This window comes from Peromyscus maniculatus, chromosome 12 (assembly GCF_049852395.1).
Source record: "Peromyscus maniculatus bairdii isolate BWxNUB_F1_BW_parent chromosome 12, HU_Pman_BW_mat_3.1, whole genome shotgun sequence".
Classification (NCBI taxonomy): Eukaryota; Metazoa; Chordata; class Mammalia; order Rodentia; family Cricetidae; genus Peromyscus; species Peromyscus maniculatus.
The window spans coordinates 35214850-35229264 of NC_134863.1; the positions used below are offsets into that span (position 1 = coordinate 35214850).

Below are 14415 nucleotides of genomic sequence, written 5' to 3' on the forward strand. Positions count from 1 at the left end.
CTACATCATCTGTGACCTTACTTCCACATGAAGCCGCTTCAGAGCTATACAAACAGTGCATCATTGACTTGAAGTAATGCAGTGATCATGAAAGGGGTGTGCTTTGCCAAAGATGACTTTGGTGGATCTGGGACCCTTTACATCATGTGCAAAGTGTCAGTGTTGACTGCTAATTAATATCCTAGCATTTGTTGAATGAGTTTTAACCTGTGAATTGAAGAACAGGAGGGTTTTGGTAGTCTGTACAACTGAAGTAGAAGTTAATATTTTTGTGTGTCTTAGGCTAGACCTCCATGTTCTAGATACTTCTCTTTTAGATCGTTTTTGAAAACGTAGATGTGACTATGAAAGTTTTAGCTATGAATGTAAACACATGCCTGCACGCATGCACGCGTGCGAACCAGAAAGGAATAAGAAGTGGTGAACTAGTACATAGGAGCAGGCAACTTTTTGTTACTGAAAACATTTCTTTACAGTTTCTCCTTCTGTATAGGTACGCCGTCATGAGATACACAAGTCAAAGAACAGAGCATTGGTGCACTGGGAACTTCAAGAAAAAGCTTTGAAGAGAAAATGGAAGAAGCAGAAACCAGAAACTTCCAGTCTTGAAAAAAGAAGATTATCTATCATGAAGGAGGTAGTGCAAAAATTCATTGTCTGTAGAGATCTTTTTCCCTTGGGTTGACTTCATTGGAGAGAGACTAGTACTTACTGCAAACGTATGCAGTGAGCTACTTAGGGGCTTTGTAGAGAGCAGCAGGATGATGGGTGGTGAAGTCTGGTGCAGAGAGCAGCAGGATGGGTGGAGTCTGGTGCAGAGAGCAGCAGGGTGATGGGCAGAGTCTGGTGCAGAGAGCAGCAGGATGGTGGGCGGAGTCTGGTGCAGAGAGCAGCAGGATGATGGGCGGAGTCTGGTGCAGAGAGCAGCAGGATGGTGGGCGGAGTCTGGTACAGAGAGCAGCAGGGTGGGCGGAGTCGTTTGCTGCTTTAAATGTTCTTTCCACAACTCATTTAGCTCCGTAGCCTTAGATTATAGTACCTCTTGGCCAGGAATTTTCTTTTTCCCCTTTTCTCTTTCTCCCTTTAAAAAACTAGTGTACAAAGCAGCATGTTCTTTCTGCCTTTGTCATACTTAGTGGTGGATGGTTGACTCCCACTCCGTCTCCCCCACCCCCACCCTTCCTCCTGTCCCGCTGAACTTTCCACCTCCAGCATTCCTCATTTCATTTTCATATCACATATAATCTTCTCACCGTTCTTTCCAGTGTCATGGTCCTGGAAGAAAGTTTTCTGGCCTCCATACACTTATTCCCACGTAAATACAGGTGCTTAACAATTAGAAGCTAGGACCCACACATGAGAGGACAGGTAGATCTTGTCTATCCGGGTGTGGATCACCTAACTTAATAGAGTATTTCCCAGTCCTATTCATTTGTTTTTACAAATTTTGTAGCTTCATTTTCCTTGCATTCGCTTGATTTTTTTTTTTTTTTTTTAATCTTTAAAGTTCTCAGCTGTGTTGCTGGGCAGTGGTGGCCCAGGCCTTTAATCCCACACTTGGGAGGCAGAGGCAGGTGGATCTCTGTGACTTCAAAGCCAGCCTGGTCTACAGAGCAAGTTCCAGGATAGCCAAACAGTTTCTCTGTTTTTACAGAGAAACCCTGTCTCAATAATCATCATCATCATCGTCATCATCATCATATCATTACCATCATCATCATCTTGGCTTTGCTGTTATGAGATTTTTGTTTTCATTTTTCTTTATTAAGAAAATTTCTACTCACTCCACATACTATCCACAACCCCCCCTCCTCCCACCCTGTTATGAGATTTTGTGTGGCATAATACTTAAATTTTTTTGAAAAAATTTTATGTGTGTGATGTTTTGCCTTCGTGTATGTCTGTGTATCATGTGCATGCCTGGTACCTGTGGAGGCCGGAAGAAGGTATCAGATCCCCTAGAACTGGAGTCACAGACAGTTGTGAGCTGCTACGTAGGCGCTGGAAACTGAACCCAAGTCCTCTGGAAGAGCAGCCAGGGCTCTTAGCCACTGAGCCATCTTTCCAGCCCTGGCATGATGCTTTTAAAGAGATTACCACAGTCTTTGCCAAATGGTACTCTGTATCCATAAACTGCTGTAATTATGGCTCAGTTCAACAGTATAGTAGGATTACCTAGCAAAAGTGGAATAACATCAAAGAATTTCGTGTGCCTGTTGATGTAGGTCATCAGCCGTTTACCTCTGACTTAGCCTTTCGCCTGCCCACATGTTTGAAGAAGTAATCAGATCTGTAGGGAGGACAGGCTGGGAAGAAGGAGAACTACAGCAGAGCAGTGTTTTTATTTGAGCTGAAGTCACAGGGAAGGAATGTGCTGGGTGGCTTTTTGACCAGGCCAAACTTCCAGTGTGTGCTCTCTGCATGACCTTTCATGGTGGCTTTAAGTCACAGGCTGCCTTTGGAGACATTCCCTAGAGTTCTTAGAGCAGGGGTTCTCAACCCGTGGGACGCAAACCCCCTGGGTCAAATGACCCTTTCACAGAGGTCACTTAAGACCATCACAAAACACAGATATTTGTAATTTATAACAGCAGCAAAATTACAGTTATGAAGTAGCAATGAGAATAATTGTATGGTTGAGGTCATGGCATGCTAAAGGACCGTAGATTTAGAAGGGTTGAGAACACTGGCTTTGAGAAATCTTATGCACCAGGAAGAACGGCATCTCCCAAATACATGTTTCCATGACTTGAACAGTGATTCAGAGAATGCGACTTTACGTGTTGTCACCTTGGACCCGTCACATATTTGGTATGCGCCAGTTCTCACTGAAAGGCCCCAAACCACAGATCTGACCTGGAAACCAGCAACCTCTTTGGGGGTGGTGGTGGTCCTGACTCGGGGCTTTGGTTTTCTTTCTCTAGTTTTAATTTCCTTTTCTTTTTTCTTTTTTGAAGATTTATTTTTGTTTTTTCTGTCTGTGAGTGTTTGCCTGCATATATGCATGTGTGTCTGGTGCCAGTGGAGGTCAGAAGAGGGTCAAGATCCCCCAGAACTGAGTCACAAAGAGTTGTGGGTCACCATGTGAGTGCCGGGACTCCAGCCTGGTCTCTCACCAAGAGCCATGAGCACTCTTAGCCTGTCTCTCCAGCCCTCCTGGCTGTTCATAGTAGAAGTGGGAGAGAGAAGAGTCAGGAGAGGACCGGTACAGGGCCTCTGAACTCTTTCTTCCTCCACCTGTAGTGTGGTGGTTCTCGGTCCTGACTGCACGTGAGAATTCACTGTGGCTGACGTGCTCCTAAGGAGGGTGGGAGGCACTGTACCTGCACTCAGCTCAAACGTTCAGATTTAGTGAAGCTCGGTGTGGACAGGTTCCTCAGTTTCCCAGCCTTTTTTTCTGGTACTGCAGGGCTTCAGAACCATGGCTTTTGATGAGACTTAGAGGTTTCCTTTTGATAACAGAGCTCACTGAGTAAAGCTAGTACAGTGATCGTTGGCCACACGAACAAGCTGCTCCAAGAAATGTGACAGAGAGTTAGCAGAAGAGGGCAGAGCAGTGGCTTCACTTGAGGTCGTAACTGATACCCGGTATCAACGTGATTAGTCGGATTATCCCTGTACGTTCTGCCTGTGCCAATGCCTGCTGTAGCCACGGCTGTGCTGGTCCATTATGTAGGGTAGCTAACATAAGTTCTACTTCCCAAGCTCTTAATTGTGTGGACTTGGAAAATAGTTCACCAAAGATGGAAATTTGGTTCATAAGATAATTTGTATCATAATAACATTCCAAACACTGCTAGTGTATACAGGTTTTCAGTGTATACACACTTTTCTGCCACCCCTGTAAGGTCGAGGAGGTGCCTAGATCTCTGTTGACGCACCAGTATATTTCAGAAGTCAATACGTAGAAATAAATTTACCTTTAAAAAAAATGTCCAGGCTGGGTATAGATTTGCCATCATTTATTGATTGATTGTTTTATGTGTGGACACTGATGTCTATTAGAGTGCAGTTTAAGCTTCTGGGAAGAACAGGACTCAAAATACAGTATTTTAAAACACAGATTTGTTCTGTGGAAGAAGAGCTCAGCGGTAGAGGGCCCTACAGGTCTTCAGCACATGACTTAGTACAGGATGACTGTTCCAGCGACTGCCAGCTGTGTGCGAGTCAGCAGCAAGTGGAAACAGTGTCTGCTACTCTTTTTACACCAGCCAGAGATTTTGGCAGTACGTCTTGTTCCCCAGAACATTATTGCATGGCCGTCCCCATATTCAAAGAGAGGTGGGCAATTAGCTGCATCCTTGACTAAAACTTAGGAGTTCTGCTATTAAAGGGCAATGTTGAGGGTAAATCGTGGTGTATGCCACTCACAATTTGCTTCTTACCTTGTCACTATAAATAATGCAGTGAATATTGAGTATGTTTTGGGGTGTAGGCTTGTTTGTTGATGAATTATTGAAAGAAGTGTTGAGTCGAGGCTGGGCTTTAACTCAGTGTTAGAGCGCTTCCTTAGGATGTTTCGGGGTTTAATCCCAAACACTGGGGTAAAAAGAAAAGAAAAAGTAAGAGTCAAAGAATATATCCATCGTTGGTTTCAGTCACTAAGTTTTTCTGTGTTTATGGTGTCTGTATTTAAGGGTGTGATAGGACCATAGGCATATGTATGATACAGTGGGACAGTATGGTTGTCACCATGCTAGAAAAGTCACGCAGCCCATTTCCTACTGGTAATTTGGAGAGTTTATGACTTTTTATTTTTAAGGCATTGTCCTCTGTCAGAAGAAAGACATGGAGCTGACAGAAAGTGGAGAGATGATCTTATTAACAGCCACTGGAGCTGGAGAGATGGCTCAGCCATTAAAGGCTAGACTCACAACCCAAAATAACCACGTTGATGCCCGGTGTTAAACTGACCTAGCTGACCCACTTGGCCATAGCAGAAAGGATAACATAAGAATGTGACTCACTTTCCTCTTTGTATCTTAGAGTAGTAATTGATGTCATCGTTTCCATGTTATAGAGACGTTCTAGGCAGAGTGTTTGTTATTAGATGCTTTATTGATTTGAGTCAGTGCTAGAAATGGAGTTAGTTGTCTTGATTTTAACATTCTTTTTGGTTTAAGACTGCCCTCTGGTGGTGGTGGATAGAACTGACTCATCTTTAGCCTATGGCTTTGCTTATATGTATATTAAAATCCTTCAATAGAAAGTACATGATCAGAGGCCCGGCTGTAATGGTGCTTTTGTGTAACCACCTCTCCATGATAAAAACCCAACTTGTTTATAAATGCCTAAGCATAGCATTTTTTTTGTTTAATCCTAAAACCTATGCCTTGTTTTTTAAGTCACAGACTGTAGATGTAACCAATCGTCTTTTTAAAATAAGAAACACAGAGCCAATGTAAAAGAGAAAGCCGAGAGGTCAGAGCTCAGAGATAAAATCTTACCTCCTGCAGTGCTCCTAGCTTCCCCGAGAGAGGGAGGTACTTCCTGTGTCTCTGTTTAAATAATCTTTCTGTTCTGCCTTCTCATTGGTTGTAAACCCAACCACATGACTGCCTCATCACTGCCTGTAAGTACCGCCCTCCAGGTCTTAAAGGCGTATGTCTCCAATACTGGCTGTATCCCTGAACACACAGAAATCTACCTAGCTCTTCTAACCACCACGCTCTTGCTATGGCTCTAATAGCTCTGACCCCAGGGCAACTTTATTTATTAACATAAAATTAAAATCACATTTCAGTACAAATAAAATATCACCACATTTCCCCTTTTCTATTTTAATAAAAAGAAAAAAGGCAAAAGGTTATAACTAACAAAAGAAAAACTATATACAAAAGTACAATAACTATATACAATATATACAAGTAACAAATACCTAAACGATGTCTAGTCCATTTGTATTTGAAAAATCAGAGAAAATAATTCCCTTATCTATCCTATTTTAGTAAGTTCAAAATGTATCTAATTCACTTTCTATCCTAATTAATCTTCAACTATAACTAACTAATCTTCAACTCCCTCAGAGACCCAAGAAGGAAATAATATTAGCTAACAAAAATAAAAACAAGAAGTGCACAAAAGCAACTTCCAAAAATTTTGTGAGTTGACAGAAACAGCCAGCTGCCTGGACAGTCACCTGAGGTTTCTCCACAGTGTTGGGGCATCATCTTCAGCCTATAGGCTTATGGTATCTGACAGACTCATTTGTGAAGTAGGTTGTACACAAGGTCAACAGTTCAACCTCACATTGGGTGAGAGCAGTCCATGTACCAGAAACACCTGAATTCCACTAGTGTCATGTCATGATTCAGGATTTTAAATTCTGGAAATTGTTGATGGTTTTTGAATTCAGCTGTCCATTCTTCTTGGCTGTGTATATATGGCTTCATCTAAGCATCCCCTTCTCCACATCCCTCTATTAAATGCCAGTCTACTATTGAGAGGCGTGAGCTTTAGTTGCTGTTCCATTGCACAACAGAAGCCATCGGCCCACTGCCTGTTCAGCTGCCTTCGAAGAAAAGGACACTGTACCTTTTCCAGATTGTGAAGGCGACTTCAGGGATGGTGCCATATTGTCCTGGCCTCAGAAGATGCCTTTTGATAAAGCCATAACCACACTTGTTTTGGCAGGAATTGGTAGTCCTTTGTTTCGTGTTCTGTCTGTCCATTTTTTCTGTTGATTTGAGGATACTTTGTTGTCCAGTGGCTAACTTTTGCCACAATGAAAGTTAACTCCATATGCAGTTTCTTCAATGCCCATATTTTCTCTGAAGTAGATTAGTACTGCCAGGAGCCGACATGTCTCAAAGGGAGCCGACCGTTCCCCGCTTCCAGCTGCAGCACTCGGGAAGGCAGGCCCTGCTCCTCACCTGGGCAGCACAGTAGAGCTGACTCTGCTGGCAGAGGTGAGGGTGAGCTGTCCCTGAGGGTGTGTAAGTGGGATAACTGGCCACATGCCCCTCATCTGCCATGTGGTGGTGTGAGGGAAAGGCGCCCCCCCCCCCACTTGACCCTGCCACTTGTGGTGGGTGAGGGAGCTGACCCTCCCCCTCACCAGCTGCAGCACTTGGGAAAGCGGGCCCTGCACCTCGCCTGAGCAGCACAGCAGAGCTGACCCTCTTGACAGGAGATCTGGCCCCATCCCTCATCTGCCATGTGGTGGTGTGGATGGGGGAGAGATCCCCCTTCCTCTGCTGCCTACGGCAGGTGGGAAGACTGGCCCTGTGGTCATAAGAGTGGGAGAGCTGTCACTGCTTCTCACCCGCTGCAGCACTCGGGAGAGTGGCCCCTCACCTCACCTGGGCAGCACAGCAGAGCCGGCCCTGATGGTCCAGGTGTGGGAGAGCTGACCCTGAGGTTGTGAAAGCGGGAGAACTGGCCCCTCCCCTTGCTGCAAGGGATGAACTAGCCAGGGCAATGCTGGAGAGCTCACCCTGGTGGTAAGGATGGGGGAGAGCTAGCCAGCTGACCAACTCTACAACTACCCAGGCCCAGAACTAGGGTTATGAATGTTGACCCACCCCAGTATCCACCCCATCTATGAAATGCTGGAGCACATGAAGGGATCGATCCTGCAGACCCAAAGCTGCAGGATCTGCATGACACAGGGCAACAACAGGATGTCCAAGAGGAGTCCCAGTGAGGGCCTATCATTGACAGTATAGCAGAAACTAGAGTCCTCACACCAGACCAGTGACTCTGCAGGGAACAATTGCAAGTAAAGATATATGGACAAAAGGGTTTACTGTGTGACCTACTGTCACACTACAGATTCCATGACAAGATTTTCCCCTTAAATTTTATTTTATTTTTTTGGAGAGGTGTTTCAGGGGTAGAGGTCGGATACAAAGGGATGGGGAAATTGATAGGATTGAGATATATGATGTGAAAGACACAAAGAATAAAAGAAAGTTAAAAGAGTGTATGCTGTGTGACATGAGTGTGTGCATGTGGGTGTATATGTGCGTGTGTGAGTGTATATGTGTGTGTTTGTGTGCCATGTGTATACCAGATCACAATCAGTACAATATATTTTCTTTGAAGCTACCGATTACTGTAATAGCGCTATCGACTGTTGTCTAAGGATATTACCATTGGAGGGTTTTAGGATGTCACGGCCATGGTTAAGAGCAAATCTAGCAACCACAACCAATAAAGGTTGCTATTTAAGCTTTGAAAACATCGTGTAAATGTATGTTTCTCTGAACAGTATTTTTTCTTAACGTGTGTAGATTCTTTCTGATCAGTACCAGATGCAGGATGTGCTGGAGAAGTCCGATAATTTGATGGCCGCAGCCAAAGGTCTGTTTGCTGATGTTCCTCGTAAGCGCACGGGTAAGTGTTCAGTCCACACAAAACCTGCCCTTCTTTCTTAAACCCACTGATTAGGGGAATCCAGTCTGTTTCAGGAATCGTGTTTCTATCATGTGTTCTAGCTGGCTGGTATATGAAGATTATTAGGGCTAAGAGTCTAATTTGTTTGTTCTTTACTAGGAATATGAAGTATTACAAATTATTTACCTACTAACTGTTATCTACTAACATATGGTGTAAAGTACAGTGTTTTGTAACTATAAAATGTGGCTTAATTTTCAGTTTATTAAATCATCACATAATTAAACCATGTGCATTTACATGTAGTTTGAATAAGCTTAACTTAAAATATAAAGCAACTTCAGTTTCTTGCTAAAAGAAACTTTGCTTGTCTTTAGTTACGTAGGATTATCCCTGCCCCCAACCCCCAGGGTCCATGTAGCCAAGACTGGCCTTGAACTCCTGATCTTCCTGCCTCTTAACTCCTGAGTGCTGGCATTCTAGACATGTACCACCATTCTCGGCTTCAACGTTATGAATCATAATCTGCTTATAACTTGTTTAATCTTTCAGAAACGTGATTTAGTTTTAGTAGGAAATTTGAATCCCAGGTCAGCCATTTATTAGAGTGACTCTGGGCTAGTTACTTAATTGCTCCAAGTTTCAGTTTACTGAGCTGTAAAATAATAGACTATATCTCATGGAATTTTGTGAAGGTAAAGACGAGTTTAGATATGTTTGGTCCATATACATAACATGTAAGTGCAGCTGCTGTTGGAGATTTCCCTGAAGTGAAGGGAGCCCGTGGCAGTGTAGAACTTGGGAAGCCTGATAAGCAGATGAAAGAAATCATAGTGACTTGTGTTCCTTTGGCAGGGTTTCCAAATGTAACCATGGCTCCAGATTCCTCTCAGAGTCCCATTGGAGTGAATCAAGACCCTGGCACCCAGTCTGCCCTTAATGAATCTCTCATAGAGCCTCAGGTAATGCATTGTGCTCAGAGCCAAGTGCCCATGCTAAAATGAAGTTCAGCTTTGATATAGGAATCATGGTAAACATTTTAAATGTCAACCATTGTCCTGTCGGCTATAAAGAGATAGTGGGAAAAAAAATAAACTGAAAAGAAGATTGGGAAAGATGAGCTAGAAAAAGAAAAGACCATCCAAGAAGAAATGATAGGAAGTTGAAGGATGAGTGTATAATTGACTATATGATGTGTGTGTGCATGTGTGCGTGTGTGCGTGTGTGTGTGTGTGTGTGTGTGTGCGCGCGCGCGTGTGCGTGTGCGTGTGCGTGTGTGTGTGTGTGTGTGTGTGTGCGCGCGCGCGTGTGCGTGTGCGTGTGTGTGTGTGTGTGTGTGTGTGTGTGTGTGTGTGTGCATGTGGAAGTTTTAGGACAACTTTGGTGTCATCCTGAGGAATGCTGTCCACCTCCATTGGTCTGGAATTCACCAACTATGCCTGGACTGGATGGCAAGAAGCCCTGGGATCTCCTTGTCTGCCTTCACAGTGCTGAGATGAAAAGCATGCGCTGCCATGCCTGGCCCTTTATTGTGTGTGGTGTGGGGGGGGATGTTGGATAAATTCCTCATGCACACACAATCCTTACCGACTGTGGAGGAAGGGAGCTTGTGATGTCATGAGTCAGTGAAGGAAAGGGAGAGACGGAATTGTCTGTTGAGGAATCAGCAAGCAGACACTGACGTTGTAGAAAGCACTGGGGTGGAGCGGAGGGCAGAAGCCGAGCTGCAGAGCATCGATTGTGGGTACAAAGTGGGAAATGATTCTTTAGAGTTTGGTGGGGCCAGTGTGGTTGCTCAAGCGTGCAGGACTAGCACTAGAAAGCTGAGACACAAGCAATTGTGATTTGCGGCCAGCCTCAGGTACGTAACAAATTGAGTTAGCCTGGGCTAAACAAAAACAAAAGATGAACAGGAGATAGTGTCTTAGGGTGGGCACAGGTTTAGTGTAAGGGGGAAAGGTTTTCTTACATTTAAATACTGACAGCTAAAGGGAGCAGGGGGCTCTAAAGATGTTAGAAGGACAGGAGAGGAAGAGGTGAGAAGTTTCGGTGTGGAGCACACATAGGAAGGGGCTAGCCTTAGGAGGAGAAATTTCTGTTAGGACAGGAAGAAAGGGTGAGTGAGCATATAATCAGGTTGTGCTGTTGGTTTTATTTTGAGCTAGGCTCTTAATGAAGTAGATGGGGAAGGAGAAGAGAGCACTGTTCACAGCCAGTCAGAAGACAGCGAGAGTGAACTGCCCACCTCCCTCAGCTCGCAGTCTAACAGGAACACAGAGAGGTATGTGTCTGTGGCGAGAACCTGACATTTGACCGTCCCAGAGGAAGCTGACCATGCCATGAAAAGTCAGTCTAAGCATGCCAGGATGTATTATTGTTGTTGGTTTTTTGAGACAGGTTCTCTCTATGTAGTCCTAACTGTCCTGGAACTCACTCACTCTGTAGTCCAGGCTGGCCTTGAACTCTCAGAGAGCTGCCTACCTCTGCTTCCCAAGTACTGGGATTAAAAGTGTGCGCTACCACTGCCCGACTGTTCTACAATGTTTTAAAAGTTGTAGGAGTGTAAAAAGCTCTTTATTCCTCCTTTACTCCTTTCTATAAATACAAGCAGATATATAGATATATATCTCATTTCATCTTGTTTCACTGTTGCACAAATCCTAATTGGTCTTAATTAAAACTAGGAGCCAGATATCAGGGTGAGAGCTGAAAGATGGGAGAAGCAGAGCAAGCCACAGCCACCACCTCTTACCTCACCAACTCCTCAGCCTGAGAAAGCAAGTTCCTGTCTCTTCCCACCTTATATTCCTTTCTCTGCCCAGCCATATCACTTCCTGTTTCAGCCTTTCTAGTGCTGGGATTAAAGGTGTGTGATCTCAAGTGCTAGGATTAAAGGTGTGTGCTGCCACTGCCTGGCTCTGTTTCTTTTTCAGACTAGATTAATCTCATGTAGCCCTGTGTGGCCTTGAACTCACAGAAATCCAGACAGATCTCTGCCTCTGCCTCCCAAGTGCTAGGATTAAAGGTTTGTGCCACCACTGCCTGACCTCTGTGGCTAACTCTGTGGCTGGCCTGTCCTCTGATCTTTAGGCAAGCTTTATTTCTTAGATTACAGATATCACTATATTTCTTTCTTCCTTCCTTTCTTTCTTTCTCTCTCTCTCTCTCTTTCTCTTTTTCTTTCTTTCTTTTTCTTTCTCTCTCTCTCTTTCTCTTTCTTTCTTTCTTTCTTTCTTTCTTTCTTTCTTTCTTTCTTTCTTTCTTTCTCTTTCTCTCTCTCTCTTTCTTTCTTTCTTTCTTTCTTTCTTTCTTTCTTTCTTTCTTTCTTTCTTTCTTTCTTTCTTTCTTCTTTCTTTTTCTTTCTTTCTTTCTTCTTTCTTTCTTTCTTTCTTTCTTTCTCTCTCTCTCTCTCTCTCTCTCTCTCTCTCTTTCTTTCTTTCTTTCTTCTTTCTTTCTTGTCTAAAATAATAGAAGGTTATAACTAATATAAGAAAAACTAGCCAGGCAGTGCTGGCACACGCCTTTAATCCCAGCACTCGTGAGGCAGAGCCAGGTGGATCTCTGTGAGTTTGAGGCCAGCCTGGGCTACCAAATGAGTTCCAGGAAAGGCACAAAGCTACACAGAGAAACCCTGTCTCGAAAAACCAAAAAAAAAAAAAGAAAGAAAAAGAAAAAAGAAAAAAGAAAAACTATATATAATAAGTACAATAACTATATACAATATATACAGTCAAGAATTACACTAATAATGTCCAGTCCATTAACATTTGACAAATTCAGAGAAAATACTTCATTATTTATCCTGCTTTGGTGAGTCCAAAATGTTGTACCTAATTCACTTTCTATCCTAACTTGTCTTACCAACCCAATACTATCTTTTGATATCTTTCAAACTTATACACTTTATATTTCTTTAGTGAGTTTCTTTTCTGAATTTGTTAACAAGGAAAACTATAACTATCCAGTCTCCAACTCCATCAGAGACCCAAGAAGGAAATAATATTACCTAAGTAAACAGGAAGTGCAGGCAAGCGACTTCCTAAAAATGTGAGAAATGACAGAAACAGCTGGCTGCCTGGACAGTCACCCAAGGTTCCTCTGCAACGTTGGGGCATCCATCTTTGGCCTTCAGGCCTAACATACCTGACAGACTTATCTGTGAAGCGGGGTTTTCTGAAGGGCTGTACTACCTTGTCTTGGCAAGGATCGGGGGTCACTTTTTCTTGTGTCTCCTTGCCCATTTGGACAGCATACTGTCAGCAGTTGAGGCAAGGGCACTTTCTTGCCCAGTGGCTAACTTGCCACAAAGAAAGTTAACTCCATGTGGAGTTTCTTCGATGTCCATCATCTTCTCTGAAGTAATCCCTGTCTCAAAAAACCAAAAAGAGAAAAAAAAATTAGGGTGTTCTCAATTATTTTAGTTTATTTTTATATGAAAAATAGTATCAACTTATTTAACTTCATAAAACAAAGCTCACTGATATTTTGTGTTAGGACTGTGTTTCCCCTTTGTTAATAAGTATGGTTTGTTTGTTTGTTTGTTTGTTTGTTTTTTGAGGAATGTTTTAATTTTTCCTATGTAGGAAAATATTTCTTGCTCAGTTTATCCTTTTGTTTCTTTTAAGTAAAGTTTTTTTTTTTTTTTCTCCTATTACATCTTGTTTTTCCCTGTGTGGTTGGGGAATTGGGGACTTTGTGGGAGGTGGGTAACCACCCTTTCCTGTACCCTCCAGCCTTTATCATTCGTGAGTTCTGCTTCTTACCTCAGGGTCCAGCTGTGTCACTGACTCTTGGTTAAGTGAGGTTTGGAAACAGTTCTCCAGCTTCTGGGTTTAACATGTCGTCTCCAAAGGACAGTTTTTCTTTCCTCTGTCTTATACCTTCTCCCTTCAGTAGATTACTTATAGGGCTGTGAAAAATAACAGTGAAGTAGTAGGCGCCTCTTGTGTCCTTTATCTTATAAAATATGCTTTGGTAGGGCATGTGGGCTCCTGCTCCAGATCCCCCCATCATTTCTTTTGGGTGTCCTCTCCTAAGATTGGCTAACAGTCCAGTTTCTTCACTTTTCAAAGGATTGGGCTCCTGGTTTATTAACCTGAGCTGATAGTTCTCTCTCTCCTGCCTCACCTTTTCCTTTACCTTTGTGCTTTCTTTGGTTGCTGCTTGGCTTAGGATTGTAGTATTTTTTTTTTCAGTTGACAAAAATAAATGGATTATTTAAGAAATGAGGCCATTTCAGTTTATTTTTCTGCCTTTCACTGAGACTTGCCTGTACATATATAATTAAAGATAGAACAAAGCAAAACTGCAGACCCCCCTTGTCATTTCTAGTTTAACCACACTGTGTGCAGGCTGTGGCCTGTCATCTCTCTCCTTGTGGAACCTGGTGATGCTTTCTTTATGAGCTGTCTATGATCACATGTCTGTGAGTATTCCATGTACGTGCTTGAGAAGTGCCTGTGATTCTATTGGAAGGTATAACGTTCTGTGTGTACATCATAACACCTACCTTGCTGACTATGTTGTATTTCTTGTGTCTCTTAGCTTAATTTTGCCATATTATATACCAAGAGTGATGTATTAAAGACTCCTAGTTTTAGTGTACTTCTGTTTTTCTTCATATTTCTTGTTTGAATATACTTAATTGAAGTTTAATACATCCTTTTTTGTGATGGTGACTGCTATACTTATAGAACATGTTTGTTTATCTATAAATGCTGTATCTTTATTTTGATCAATGGCTTTTAGCATCATTATCTCTATTGCCGTATTAAATGCCTTTTGGTCCAGTCTGTTTTGTCTGAGATCAGGATAAAACCTCTACTTCTTGTTTCTGAGTGTCTGCAGTATCTTTGCTTTTTATATATAGTCTCTTATATTTAGCCTTTTGCAGTTACTTTATATTGTGTTCCTTGTATTGCGTGGAGAGTGAGTATGGCAGTTCTAATTGGTGGAGTAAGCTTCAACACCGGTTGATACAGTTGGTGTGTTGGCTGTCGGATTTGCCGTATTCACTAATCGTACTGTGCCTTGCACTGTAGTTACCATTTTTCCTTTCTGTTGTTGATTTGGTCTCAC

The 14415-nt window shown here is 42.8% G+C and overlaps 1 protein-coding gene and 1 long non-coding RNA gene across 7 annotated transcripts in view; one reads left to right on the forward strand and one right to left on the reverse strand.

Moving 5' to 3' along the window:
- The window catches only part of Spice1 (spindle and centriole associated protein 1), a 47878-nt gene that overhangs the window by 9728 nt on the left and 23735 nt on the right, over positions 1 to 14415 (forward strand). For 5 of the 6 annotated variants that reach the window (XM_006975771.4, XM_076548876.1, XM_076548877.1 and 2 more), the window contains exons 4-7: positions 494 to 637; positions 8235 to 8337; positions 9193 to 9299; positions 10503 to 10618. In XM_006975771.4, the coding sequence (XP_006975833.1) occupies positions 494 to 637; positions 8235 to 8337; positions 9193 to 9299; positions 10503 to 10618 (470 nt within the window). Of the gene's footprint in view, positions 1 to 476; positions 638 to 8234; positions 8338 to 9192; positions 9300 to 10502; positions 10619 to 14415 lie in introns of all 6 variants that reach the window. The other variant, XM_076548879.1, reaches the window with a different exon arrangement.
- LOC121821729 (uncharacterized) lies at positions 8278 to 13720 on the reverse strand. Its single transcript, XR_013043750.1, has 3 exons — positions 13101 to 13720; positions 12481 to 12702; positions 8278 to 8402 (listed from the first exon to the last, which is right to left on the reverse strand). It is a non-coding gene; the product is annotated as an uncharacterized LOC121821729 (long non-coding RNA).